This window comes from Galleria mellonella, unplaced genomic scaffold (assembly GCF_026898425.1).
Source record: "Galleria mellonella isolate WM207_F2 unplaced genomic scaffold, CSIRO_AGI_GalMel_v1 utg182, whole genome shotgun sequence".
NCBI lineage: Eukaryota > Metazoa > Arthropoda > Insecta > Lepidoptera > Pyralidae > Galleria > Galleria mellonella.
The window spans coordinates 111,918-127,393 of NW_026442023.1; the positions used below are offsets into that span (position 1 = coordinate 111,918).

The 15,476-nt window shown below is 30.4% G+C and overlaps 1 protein-coding gene across 1 annotated transcript; it reads right to left on the reverse strand.

Moving 5' to 3' along the window:
• Positions 1 to 1,097: 1,097 nt before the first annotated feature.
• On the reverse strand, positions 1,098 to 13,625 carry LOC113512844 (uncharacterized). Its single transcript, XM_026896782.3, has 3 exons — positions 13,367 to 13,625; positions 4,451 to 4,571; positions 1,098 to 3,757 (listed from the first exon to the last, which is right to left on the reverse strand). The coding sequence occupies exons 1-3, from the start codon at positions 13,455 to 13,457 to the stop codon at positions 3,640 to 3,642; spliced, it is 330 nt and encodes a 109-aa protein (XP_026752583.1). The 5' UTR covers positions 13,458 to 13,625; the 3' UTR covers positions 1,098 to 3,639.
• Positions 13,626 to 15,476: the final 1,851 nt, after the last annotated feature.

The following is a 15,476-nucleotide window of genomic DNA, read 5'->3' on the forward strand; positions in this document are numbered from 1 at the left end:
TCTAACATTTATAAAGTATCTATTTATATTCTTGCATTATATAAATAGTGTCTTTATACAAACGCTTCAATAAAAATAAGTCAATTTTTTATCTATGATGCGTGAACAGAGTTGCCACATTTATTACTAATTATATGGGAAAAATTATGTAGTAAAGTTAAATTGATAAATAAAGTCTAATACAAATTTTTATATTTGAAAGAACCAGATAAATAGTCTATAATGATTCACGATGATGCTTGATTTACTAAATACTGATAATATGATATCTGAATATAGACATAAAATGTATGTTAATTTTTAGTTAATTGAAAATGGTCGCCATTTTAATTAATTATCTAATTTTTTTTTATACAATTAAGAAAGGCAAACAATCTGACGGCCTACCTGATGTGTAAAGTGGTAACCGTCGTCTATAGACATGGACATCTGATTGCCCGTGATACCCTCCCCCCATGCGTTGCCACTCTTGAGAAATCAGGTATTATTTCTCTGTACTCTGTAAATTCACTGCCATATCCCACCCTTCAAACCGGAACACTGCATGGCGTTGCCATTTCTGAGGACTCAGGTGTTATTCCTCTGTACCCAGTAAATTCACGCCATATCCCACCCTTTAAACCTATGCAACAAAAGCTATGCAAACACAACTGATTCACAGTTGAAACACGAATAGGACAGAGGTGCCCAAGCAAACGACTTTTGTACAAAATCTCCCTCTGGTAATTCATTTGTAAGCAATGTATATTTACATTACATTACAAAAATAATTTCCGATTATAATTAAAAAATCTAGGAAATGTTTAATCTAGTTACTTGTAACACTAAATAAATGCGCTCGATTTGATTTAAAACAAATGTGTCAGCCATTTTGACGTGTCTTACTAAAAGTTGGAATTCCAGACAAATTATCATATTGAAGACTAGGTAGCATGGTCTCCGACCTAAGCCTGTTCCACAACGGAACAAATGTACTAAAAAAAAAAAACTAAAAGTTTGCCCGTTATTCACACTTGATACTCCACCTACATAATCTTAGTTACTATTATATGAAAATTGGCGGGAAAATATTGCAATTCATTAAAAAAAAATCAAAATACAAGACATTATTTATTTTAATAAAATAAAAAAAAAACAACAATTTGGTGGCAAGATAGCTTCTAGAACAAAAATAATTATCAATCAGTATCTAAACTCTTATAAAGGAACTCTATCACGTAAACACATATAAGAGCATCTAAATACAAAATCAATAACAATTGTTATTAAAAAAAAAATTGAATAGTACCTCTTAAATTTAATCACTTAATTATGAAAACGAAAAACCATCAATAAACCCATAAGACTGTATTTTTTATTTCAAATTAATCGTATGTCTAGAAAGAAAGAGATAGAAACATCAATAATTTAAATGGGTTTATTACACTTTTAAAGTTTCTATAAATAAAGGAGAGAGAAGATAAATATTTACACATTGAGATATAAAAAAAAAAACTTATTTTACCTTTTCATAGAAAATACATTTTAAATTTTACAAACGTACCTATATCAAGAATATCTCGATTATTATATATTTATAAATGTTGATATTGAAATCATTGATATAAAAAAAACACCTAGATTCCCACAGTCACATAAAAAATTTATACAAGTGCCAAAATAATTAAAATAGGTAGTTATCGTAGGAAACCCAATAAGTGGACTTCTATACTGTAACTGTGGTATCAATGTCTAGAGATCGTAGTTTTATAAAAAATACAAGAACATTTTCAGCATATTTGAGTTAGAAATTATAATTCTTAATCCTCAATTGTGCATCTTGAGATTTTTTATACATCAATAGTTAAAATACAATATTTAATGTTAAATTACTCAAATATCTCAGCCACTTACGTTTAATTCTACTTTTATGTTCCTCAAAAACATTATACGCATTGTTGCCTCAAAATACGTTCAAATTCCAGCCATATCGCGTTAATTATGTAGCTTTAATAAGCTCATACATGTTAAAACATATAATTAAATAAATATTTTGTATAATAACTCCTTGATACATTTAAATAAGTAAATGATGTAAAAAAAATATCATTTTATTTTATCAACGAGACTGGAATCCTTAAGAAGTAATTTCATACTTGTTACTCTAAATTAACAAATTATTATTATTATTACACAAATAAATTAAATTTTACAATAAATCTTATAAATTATTTCACATTCATGCATAGATTTAGACTAGTAACGAATTCATAACATCAGTCTCTCGTTCTGGATCTAACAGACTGTCACTACCTCAAACACAATTATTTAGTTTTCCATGTTTTAACTACCATCAAAATTTACTTGTTCGAAATGTATTTAAAACATTTTCTGTTACAAGTCGGTGGGTAGGTAGACTTTTATATAATATATTGTGTTTACAACCTAACAAGCAATATGTTTTGATACAATTAATTGATGGAACAAATAACCACTTCATTTATATAAGTACATGAAACCAATATGCATTGACGTGAACTGTATCGTTTTAGAAAATAATTGTCAAAAATTTGTTTTGAATTGACAAAGCCATATCGTGGCACGTGTACACAAAAAGGAAGATGTAGTTGAAAATTCTCCCTTTTGCAGTCTTTTTTTTTTATTTAAGTTGAAAAGTTCCAATTAATGCAATAATTTGTAGAGTAAATAATTACTACGTTATTTTAAAAGTCAGCACTGCCCTTATAATGACGAAAGTGAAAATGAATCTATGCAACCATAACATAATTATACAGGTATTTGTAATATGCCACAGTACAAAATATTAATATTGATAGATATTATATAAAACCTATAATATATATTTCAAAATAATGAAGTGGTTGTATAGATTTTACACGATTTGCTAAGTAAACCTGTGACCATATTTTGTAGCTTTCTAACAAAACTATCAAAAACTTACGCAGTCGATTTGTTTTCAAACAAATTTCAAATGAATCACACAATTTTCCAAATGAAAATTTGACCCGCCAAACACACTCAAACTAACACAGTTACATGCGTAATACAGTAGATGGCGTTCACATCAATTTTAAAAGAATTTTAATTAGAAACATAAAACATTGAAACATTTTCTACGTATTAATATTCTTTCTGTGGTCACATCAATAATATTATAATAAAAGAGTTTGGGTTCGAGTCCTGTCGCATGGTTAAATTTTTCAATTTAACATCCCAAATACGGATAATCATTCTAAAATATTTTCATACATTCGTCATTTATAAATAAATCTAAACAAATTCTTAAAACGATCGTATATTACAATTTATCACTAATCTCTTGAGCCTAATTTACATTATGAGTCTAATGGCACGAAACTAGTTTCACATTTTAAATTATTATAAAATATTGATTTTTATTAATTAATCGAATTTAAATAAAATTATTCAGTTGATGAAACGTTTTATATTACTAATATAAATTAATTCAAGCATTAATTTCTTCTCCAATGCACGCAAAATATTCGTGTCATGAAACTAATTTCGTGCCACTAATTTCGGAATGTAAAATTTAGCTTCAAATAATTTTGTGTTAATCTATTGAGAATAAATAGCAACTGAAGATCTAGATGCTCTTAAATGCTACTTTATATATTTAAATTATATTAAATTGTTGTCGAGATCACACTTGACGGTAGGACAACAATCCGGGTATGGTCTGCTAACATCCGTATCAGTTACATAACATTCGGGGTCAGTCGTGCCAACGACTCCACATCTGTAATTATAAAATATTTGGTTATTATTATAATGAAATATTCTCCATTAAAATATAATTTTCGTGAAGTTGTGTTACACGATTGCCGACAATCGTAATAAAAATCTAAATACCCAGAATATCCAGATATACAATTTAGAATGACAAACAATTTCACAAAAAAGTATATATATTCATAGGGTACCGTCTGGTCCCAGCGTAGAATGGGCAACCCCTTCCGTTCTCGTGGGTGTCGTAAGAGGCGACTAAGGAAACTTAATGGTCGAGAGATGCAGTAGCCTAAATACTGTTATAAACCCGCCTGCTAGGATGGATAGGGATTGTTAGTAATGAGGATTAATGACCCCGTTGCTAAGCAAGTCCTGTCAGGTCGACCTCCACGCGCTTCCCCCTGGAAACCATTGTGACTAATACTTGTTGCATTCGTCACGATGGGTTAACTAACCTACTTTCATCTTCACCTATCATCCCTCACTGGTACCCCGCCAGTATATACCGATAGCGCGGGTGGGGTTACCATTCCATTATCATCCATAAAAAAAACCCGCCTGCTAAGCGTGGTAACTCCTGGCAACACCACCCCATATAGGGGTCCATATAAGGCTTATGTTTAGCAGTGTTTTTACTTTAATTCATGAGCACAATACCGTGGTGTACGTTTAATCATGTTATATATTTATTTATTTAACTTACGTGGCATAATGTATCATATGTTTTCCACACTGTATCCTGATACACTCTCCAATTGGTGTGAGCTGACTGCCGAATGGTATGACGTCACTAATCTGGTGAATATAGCAACCCTCCTTGTCAGCTGTAAAAATAGAAAATTAAAATTAAATTATTAAAGTCTACTTATAATGAATTTTAACAAAATATAATACGAAAATGGAATTGTATTTTTTTTTCTGATTCAGTCTTCGTCTGGTATTTAAACATATTACATGGTTAAATATAAATAATTGAATAAAACGTTGATGCTCACTTTTTTTACTTTATCCGAGCTGTAAGTACTTTACATTATTCTCAATTTCGTGTACAATATAGTATATATCATATACATGTAAGTATATTTGTTATTTATATATATTTATTCGTGTATATATTTAATTTTAGTATGTATGTATATCAATAATTACTAGTACCGCATTCGAGTATTCTGACACTTCCCTATGGTTGATTGGGAGAGAATGCTTTTAGCTTCAAGTCCGCCATGTACACATATATGTACTAATGAATAAATAAATAAATAAGACTGTCCCGAAAAAAATGCGATATTAACTATAGCCAATACGGAAGTGAATCCTATAGCTTGTAAGAAGAATTGCCCAAATCGATTCAGCACTGATGAAGATATCGCGTGTACAAGATTTTGATACACAAAGAAAATCAGCTGCATCAATAGTCGTAAAAATTATACGGGAGTACTCTCTACCAATTCCAAAAATAATTATTAAAAATCACCTCAGAACTGGTATCGTAATCTCATAGTATAATCGTAAAAAAATTCATAGGAATTTGTTAACCTCTTTCGTTTGGAAAATGCTTAAAAATCTTCAGCGCTAGATATGGATAATATCTAATATCTATATATCGAGTTCTGAACATTGATAATCACCCATTGCGATACCACCCATACTAGTTAGATATGTATATATTCATTAGGGACTGATCCTTATATTTGATATTATATATTGGATAACTAACGAACGAGGAAGTACTAAAAAGAGTGAACGAAAAGAGAACATTGGTTGAAATAATAAAGAATAGAAGAGGCAAAATGCTGGGCCACCTTATACGACATGACGATTTTTTTAAGAGCATAGTAGAAGGAAAGATAGAGGGCAAAAGAGGAAGAGGAAGACCGAGGATTAACTACATGGGACAGATGAAGGAAACACTAGGCATCATGTCGTATAGGGAGATAAAGGATATGGCCTGGGATAGAGCTGGCTGGAGGAAGATGCATGAATTAGTTGCACCGACAAGAGGAAACTCTTAAACGAAAAGAAGAACCAATAGTTAATATATCTGTTATTGGGCCAATATAAAGAATAACTACAATATATTAGATATTGTTGTATATTTCCCATCTTTATTTAGTACACACATAATGATTCCGATATTATTCAAGTCAACATAAACGTACAATGTTATGTTGTAAAATATAATAGGTAAACTGAATTTATATTTAAAATAATACAGCAATAAAATAAAGGGCACGTTGTTTACAAAGCTAAAATATTTATTATTTCCGTATGACACAAAAATATCTTCAATTGCCTGTTTAAAGTATCCGTGGCTTCAGAGACCTTCAGAGTAATCGTACTCAATAAGCTCGAATAATATTGTAAATAAAATCCTTGGCCGTATTTTTTACGCCAATTCATATGTAATGGAAGTATCAATTAATTAAATGTATGTTGTTATGTGTTAACTTTATGTTGACCGTGAACGAATAGCAATAAAATTGGCCGTCGTTTTATTTTGTGAATAATAAATATAAAAGAAATACTCCAGATATTGATACACAACGCCATCTAGTCCCGAACTGAGCAGTTAATTATGGATACTAGGCAACTAATAGATTACTAAATACATAATAAATATTATTCATAAAATACCCATTTTAACACAAAACTCATGAATACAAGTATCTGTATCGAACCCGCAACCTTTTGAAAATGAGGCAGTGTTTTAAATTGCTACACCAATAAGATTATAGTAAAAAGAATTAAAAAAAAAACTCTATATTATATTTTTATACTATCATAAAATAAAGTCAATTTATTACGAATAGGCGTTATATTGACAATTAACGAAAGATTCTTGTTTTTATAAAGAAAAAACGTTTTTCGTAAGTTTTTGACAGTTTATGGCCGCCATATTTATTTTATAGTGTCGTCATGTAGCATAAAATACTCCCACAAAATATAACGATCGATGCCCAACTCGTTACGCCAAAGTTCCGGACTGTGTCCGGAAATATTTGCGTGCAGGTCATAGTTCATGATCAAATCAATCAATTCGTCTATACTCATCATCTATACAAACATATATAAAATTGTAATTGATCTATGGCTATATCAAGTAATAAAAAAAATAACAATAATACAAACTACCACACAATAAGAGATCACAGAAGAGCCACAGTAAGAGATCTTAATGAGAGTAACAGAAGACAAAATGTGAATTATTATTAAAGTTATTTTTTTATGCAACTTAGAATAGTTAAACAGCAGTCGGTTCACCTTATGGTAAGTGGTAGCCGTTGTCTATAAACATGAGCAATACTATGAACAGAGTATACTGTTTTGCCCTTGATACCCCGCATGCGTTGCCATTCCTGAGGACTTGGGTATTATTCCTTCTTTATATCTTGTCTATTTATAGGTATGTATATATAAACGACTACTCTAGAACTTGTCAATAAGCTTCATTGTGATACACCATCCAGAAGCTGAGTTTTAATATAAAAACTTATTATAAAAACGCCTAAAAAGTTTCCACTTATATAATGGTTCATCGAATTTATTAAACATCATAAAAAAATAAGAACATAAAAATTACTAACATAAGAACCTTGAATAGGAAATAGAAGCTACAGTCATAATATTTAATTGCATGTGAACACAGCTGTTTCACGGCAGAAACGACAAATGGGACTGAGGTACCCGTACAAACAATTTATGTGCAGTCGCACTCTGGTACCTAGTATATGTACAAACAGTACACTTTTTATCTACACACTTCCTTTGTTTTCAAAACGTACCTAGTTTCCATTTAAATATTGCAGAATTATATTATTTAAATAAATGTAAATTCTCTGTATACTGACATTAATTCTTGTTACTCGCTCCAACTCAACAATTTATTCTCTCACGCAACCGGAGTTTGCTACTGTCGACTATATCGAGTATTTGTGTGTTATTTTTGTTTCAACTTCTTTGTTTTGTTGTATGTATTTTATTAATAATAATAACAATACTTTTATTTGCTACGATTTTGGATATAATACATTAGATCTTATAAATTAAAAGTACGTTACAAAATCTTCTTAGATTACGATAGTTGTGATAATTTAATTTCAAATTTTTAGTAGCATTAAGAAGCTAATTATTTAAAAATAAACATAGCATACAATAACATTAAATAATAATAATAAAATAACATTAATTAAAATGAGAAAAAAAAATGTTATTTAAATTATTTTACTTTATTTCAAAAAACCCGCTTGCTTTACGATTTAAAACAAAAGTTATATATATAATTTACACTGTAGAATTAGTGACACGAAACTAGTTTCACGACATTAATTTCGTCAACAGTTTTATAGATAAACGCAGTATAAAACTAATGATTTAATAATATTATAGATTGATAATTAATATTGAAGGGATGGACATCAACTTTGATTTTAAAACATCTTTGAATTCATTTCTTCAGTTGTCAACCCGCCTGCCAAAGCAACTACTTGTAAAGGCTTATGAGAAAGTCTTTTCAGCAATGAAACAGTTAACGACTGAAATGAAGATGTTGATGAAAGATTGATAAAGAAAACAAACTTAAAAACCTATAGTTCATTTCTTTAAAAAAAATCTAATTAAATAGGAACCAAGTGTTTAAAATTATCATAGAAACCTTCTCTAAATGAAATTAGTAACAATCGAAACATAAAAATAATTGACCTAACCATAAGACTCCTAATACTCAATAGTAGTAGCAAATAAAAAATCTATTTATTGATTAAATATATTGATTTATTTCTAATCTTATTTAGAGAGTAATTTCTCTAATAATTTAAATAAAACTTGATCAATATTTCATTGAGTTTCATGTATTTTCATCATTAAACTAATTTGAAGGACTGAGTACAAGAATAGGGACTAAATTATTTATTCTTATGTATTGGGCGTGAAACCAGCTTCACAATATAAATCTGGCTTAATATTTGTGAAAAAAATTTATAAATATATTTAAAAAAAATCCCAATTTGTACTAAAATAATTTACTATTAAAATTATAAATTCACTATTTCCTTATTACTAGTATTGTCACGTAACCATTATAGTATACGAATACAGCTATCAATTTTAAATGCCAGAGATGATGATCAATTTATAATACTGGAATATCAACATGTTTACGTCAAAGAGTTTTAGATTAACATCGTGCAGTGCAGTTTTTTTTTTTTTTTTTATATACCTGTTTCATCTAAATTATGATCATTACATATAAATTGATATTTAAATTCAGTGATTTGCGTCACAAACCAGCCGAAACGGAATCACGTCTTGTAAACAATACTGGTTGCTTGAGAATAATCATTTCTCGTAAAGTCTAAGATATAGGGTTAATAGCCTAACTCTAAAGAGATAAAATTTACTTTTTTTAATCTAAAAATTTTATTGTATATTTGCAATCGATAAATTCAAAAATATTTAGCTAATTCTACAAATTCTTTCACATATAGAAAGCTATATTATTAGTGAGTAATATAAGATATATAACACTTTTTTAAATACATAAAAAAATATACAGGTGAACATTTATATGTTCGCCTGTATATTTTTTTAGGAGGTTACACCTCCTCCTGTTTTGAAGTCTATATACCATACATGAAGATATATACTTGATATTTAATATATAAATACTTACAATACAAAGTAATAGGACTTCTAAGCAAGATAAAGAACTGGTAAGCTGATAACATTTGACATATGATACATTATAAGATGATAAGAAGTTGACAATACTAAAATATTTCGTAACCCAATTTGAATGTATCAGTTTCTGTATAATTGCATCTAGAGGGAGACTTTGTACAAAAGTCGATTGCTTGGGTACCTCTGTCCCATTCGTGTTTCAACCGTGAAGCAGTTGTGTTTTACATAGCTGTGTTTCGGTTTGAAGGGTGGAATATGGCGTGAATTTACTGGGTACAGAGGAATAATACCCGAGTCCTTAAGAATGGCAACGCATAGGGGGTATCATGGGCGAAACAGTATACTCTGTTATTTCCATGGTACTGTTCATTATCATAGGCGACGGTTACCACTTTCCATCAGGTGGGCCGTCAGCTTGTTTGCCATTCTAAGTTGTATAAAAAAAAAAGATTTATACTTTATACGAACAAACAACGTACGTTATATATATATATATATATATATATATATATATATATATTTGACGTCAAGAAAATTATACATTTTCGTATATTACTAGAAAAAAATGCGCGTTAATATATATTTTATATCACTAATTGGTCATTTATCATAATAAATACTAATTCAATTAATAAATGATGAAAAACGCAACACTATCACACCAATCGCCCTGTCCTAAGGGATACTTTATGTTATGAGGAGCTAAGACCGTCTAGGGTACAACTGGAACCCAGACCCGAACCTATTGAGAAAAATTCGTTCGCGAAATTGACCCGAACAGTAATCGAAATCGGGATCTTATTAACGTCGTCATAACACCCAGGAGGAAAGAGATTGTTAGTAATGGGGATTTACCAGCTCCATTACTAGCAATATATTATATCAGGTTGACGTACACGCGGTACCTCCTGGAAACCGCCGTGGTTAATTCTTGTGGAACCACGATGGGATAACTGATCTGCTTTTATTCTTACCTATCATCCCTCACTGGTGCACCGCCAGCGTATATCGATAGAGCAGGCGGCGTTACCATTCCATTATCATCCCACAAAAAAATGCACCACGGAGGTCGTCAAACTTAATGTATATATATTTAGGATAATATACATAGTTTGGTATACTCCGAACATTGGTCCTTCGAGCCGGATCCAAATTAGCGACTAGACACACCCAAAACACAATTCATGTACAGAATTTTAAAACTTTTATTGTTTCATAGACATTTACATTTTTTGACATAGCAACATACACTCAACTGTTGATGATAAGGATTATGTAGGTAGTTAGTAATAACTTAATTACATACCTACGCATTGATTTGATAAGGATGACAATTGCCACTAAGACAAATTCACCCGTTATCTTATTAGTAAGATATTAATAGTAATTAGTAACATTATAGTAAACGATTATGTATTTAGATTATTGTTTCAATTTTAAACGATTTATTTGAATCTTTAATATAATTTATCAAATATGTTGCTTACATAGTTAAATTTAAATATCGGCAATAAAAAAGCAGGTATGAAGTACTATTTACCTGTAAAAGTTTTTTCATCACGTTAAGTTTCGATTGTTTATTAAAAAATAAATGCAACATACGCAGAACAAATAACATTTAATATTAATTAAGTCTCCCGGATGATTCTGAAATTAATAAATAACTATTTCTATAAAATTGCACGTGACTCAATCCATTTTTCCGATGAAAACACACGTGACTCAATCCATTTTTCCGATGAAAATACACGTGAGTCAATCCGATTATTTCTACAATTGAAATATAATAATTTAATAATTTAACAAGAAACATGGAAGAAAAACCAAATACGCATGAAAATAGTAAGAATGCACGCAATCTCTTCATGTGCAATATGCCATTTTAAGTATACTTGTGACGCTAAAAGTAAGGGATTCATTTCAGCATGTGTCATGACAAGGACGTGACACGACGCGGGTTTTACGTACGGGGGTAAACAAAAACGAAATTTGTTTTAACACATACATAAATACCAATTTTGAATGGAGACTCTTTAATTGCTAACGTTTTAGAACAAATATATTTTTTTATACAACTTAGAATGGCAAACAAGCTGACGCTGACTGAATGGCAACGCATAGGGGGTATCATGGGTGAAACGGTAAACTCTGTTATTTCCATGGTACTGCTCATGTCCACTTTCCATCAGGTGGGCCGTCAGCTTGTTTGCCATTCTAAGTTGTATAAAAAAAATATATCGGGAATTACCTATCTCTACTAACTAATAATTTTAGTATTTTTAAATTTTTAATTTACAATACAAAAAAGAACATAATAGCGTACTATATTAAAAATGAATTGCCCTAAGTATAAATTGCTACATGTCATAGTATAAATATTTAAAGAAGTAAGCGCATAACATCCAATAAGAGAAATTGCACGTAAATCCCAAGTGATGGATATCCATTAAGATAAAATGTTAACGACACAAATATTTTATGAGAATTGTGACCTAGAATTTTACTTTACGATCATAGTATAATTTCATGGCGAGGTTATATAAAAAATTATATCCGTTTGGTCCCTGCATAGAATAGGTCACCCCTTCTTTACCCGTGTGTGCTGTAAAAGCCAACTAAGGGAGGGCGAGGGATAGGCAGCAGCGTCCCTCTTAAAACATCTCCAAAGCCTGACAGCGGTTGCCAATCCGCCTACCAAGCATGGCAACTAGTGATAAAACCCCTCAAGGGGGAGGCTTATGTTCAACAGTGGACAGTTAAAGGCTGATATGATTAATGTATAATAATATGTATAATGTATAAATAATATGTAACGCAATTTGTATAATATGTGTACATTTATTTAGGAGCATCCTAAATCTCATTATTTAAACTATTGTTATTAAAAAGAAAGATTTGATGTTTTGTATATTCCTTTAGGATGGTTAACCCCAAAAATTACTTAATCAGTTTTAAAAATTCTTTCACCTATATAAAGTTGTCAACAAGTAACATGAACTGTATAATATTTTTAACAAAAACCATGCAAAATCGGAGCAGGACGCTAGTCTCTTTATTACTTCAGCCAAATCTTTAACATTAATTTAATATAATAAATACGACTAATTATAATAATTATCACACCGAATTCGTTTAATTTAATGTCCCTTCGAATTTATTATAAACGTTAATTACATTGTTTCCTAATCACTGTACAATTTTGAATTAAATTTGTGTATTACATCAAATAATAAATTAAGATATTATTATACAAGTGCATAAAAATATTAATAATATCAGAAAGAAAGAAAGAAATATTTTTATAAATATAAACTGAAATTTAAGCATTTATGAATAGGCATATTTTATTCTTTATCGCCTATTCGAAACGCAATTTCAGCCAAAAAGAACTGGCAAGAAACTCAGCTATCGCCTTTTTCCTAAAGTTTAATTATATATATAATGAATTCTTATGAATATAATTAAGTGGCAACTAAATTAAAATATATTATGTAAATAATTATATTAACACTAATGTAATAATTATATAAAAAGCATGCATACGAGTATTTTATTATGAGATTCACTTTCACAAAATTGTAACAGCTAAAGTTTTAACATTTTACAGTACAGACCCTTATTTGAAAAGGACATTTCCCCTAAGGGTAAGGTAAGGGTATTTAAATTTATTCCAAGTATTATAGAATTATATCTAGTTATGCACAGTTATGAGGTATTGTAACTTTATTAAATTCTTATTATGCGTTTATATAATACAAGCTACTTTATTCATCCAATAATTCATTCAAGACGACACGACCATTTGAAAAATGAAATCTAAAGATTTTAAAAAGACATAAAATATACTGGCAAAATTTTAAATACCAGAAACACAGAATGAACAAATAATACGTACTTATTAAAAATAATTCACATCTCTATAATAAGTTATAAATCCACTTACCCAATTCCTGGGGTTTTGCTGGCAAATGCCCTCTGAAGGTAGCCGCACAAGTGACACCCAAAATGGCCAAAAAGTATACAATCCTCATCATAATGATTGTTTATATGTTCGTTCTATGTCCGAAAATTCAAAATACGCCGAATCCAAAATTCGTGCTTTAAAAAATTTAAATTTGGAACTTGACGGTACAAACTTCGTTCGCCGACTGGCCACTAGCTTAGCGGCCAGTTGTTTTTATTCGCGACACGCCCGCCTGCGAACTAAACAAGGAGATACATTTGAACTTGTTTTTAACATTACCTAATTTCTTGTTGATTACGTCTGATAAAGATATTATTTTTCTATTTAAACTTTTTTGCGTGTTTGTCTGCCACAGATGGTGGCTTGGTTGGGGCTTGTGGAAAGGATGTTGGAAAGAAGGATTTATATCGACACAAACTAGCTCTTTACTACGAAAGTGGAAAACTGCAGGCACTGGAGAAGGCCTACTACTCGTGTGAAGGTATTGCCCTCTAGTGTCTAGAATTTCTAAGTTACCATTTTCACGAAACCCCCTGACATGACTTACCAGTCAATGACTTCACAATGCCTCTGAAGCACGAAACAAGCAATGATTAATTTTAAAGAAATCAAAAATTTATTCGGTAATTTAGAAGTTTTAGGGAGGGATTTTACCTTGGATCTCCGGTCTAGACTCTATGTCCAAAATACCGTTATGATCAGATAAACTGTGTTGTCGAGTTTGCCATGTAGTCACAGCATAGAAAGATTCACCCCTTCCTTTCCCATAAGTATCGTAAGAGTCGACTAAGACCCCAGCCATAAAATAGGCCATCCCTTCCCTTCCTGTGGATATTGTAAAAGGCGACTAAGGGAACTTAATGTTCAAGAAAGCAGCGTCCCTCTTACATCACCAAAGCCTAACTGTGCTTGCCAACCCTCCTGTTAAGCGTGGGAACTGTTGATAAAACCTCCCTTATAAGTTCTACGTTCAACAGTGGACAGGTAACGGCTGAGATGACAATATTAATCAAAAAAAACTTTATTGTATCTAAGAGAGAATTCAAGAGACACCAAACTTGTATTTAGGTACGAGACAAGTTAAGCAAGTAATTGAATCAGAAGATATTATGTAAAGAATCTCTAAGCTTACATCTGTCTAGCCCATTACATTCCTGGTGTGAAGATAAATAGATATTGAACTCGAAAGCTGATTTAAAAAAAAATTAATACACAAGCAGATGCAGATTGAGGACACAGAAATCCCCACTGTAAAATAAATTATGCTTAACATGCTATCTAGACTATGTTGGAATTCCCAAGTTTATTGATGTTTCGAATTTCTAAAGAAAACAATAACCAATGTCAGAGTAACTTTTCAAAATGAATTTCAATCGAATTACAATAGAAAAAGATTCTGAATTCGTTTGTATTTTTGTGTGTATATCGCGACAAATCCTCACAAACTGTGAATAGGTTTTAATGGGTTTTATTTTTTTAAATAAATACAATTTTCTCATTTGTTGATCTAATGCTAATTTCATCATAATTGAAGTCGTCGTTTCTTTTTTGCGGAACAATAACTTGTTAAATGTTTTAAAATTTTTGATAACATTCTGATTGTTTTTAAAACAAATCTGACTAACAGACAATTCCATATTTCGGAACGAATGCTCCGTGCAGAAACAATGTCAAGGTTATAAAAACCGGTTGTCGCCTTTTAAATATTTTTGTTTGTTTTCTTCTCAGAAAATCAATTACGAGAAAAAAAAATGTTGTTTAATCAAAATCGTCCAAACTTCCTAATAAATAGATTGTTTTTAATGTAAATCATTGTGTAAAACAACATTTTTGGAACCTTAGACTTAAATCAGTTCTTCAATTTCGATTGTCCTCTAATATATTGTAATGTAAATATTCTTTTGTTTTTACGCAACTTAAAATTCTATACTGATATCTGATAACGCTAAACCGATTTTAATGACATTTTGTAAATGTATATTAATTTACCCCAACTTTAGAAGTAAGATAATTATTATCCCGATAAATGAAAATATAAATAGCTAAAACTAGGTTTTCGGGTTAGCTAGAACTTATTTCTCCTATACTG

Coding starts and splice junctions, on each gene's coding strand:
- LOC113512844 (XM_026896782.3), bottom strand. CDS start 13,457: ATGATGAGGATTGTATACTTTTTGGCCATTTTGGGTGTCACTTGTGCG. Junction 4,572..13,366: donor AGCAAAACCCCAGGAATTGG/GTAAGTGGATTT, acceptor CTATTTTTACAG/CTGACAAGGAGGGTTGCTAT. Junction 3,758..4,450: donor CATATGATACATTATGCCAC/GTAAGTTAAATA, acceptor TTATAATTACAG/ATGTGGAGTCGTTGGCACGA.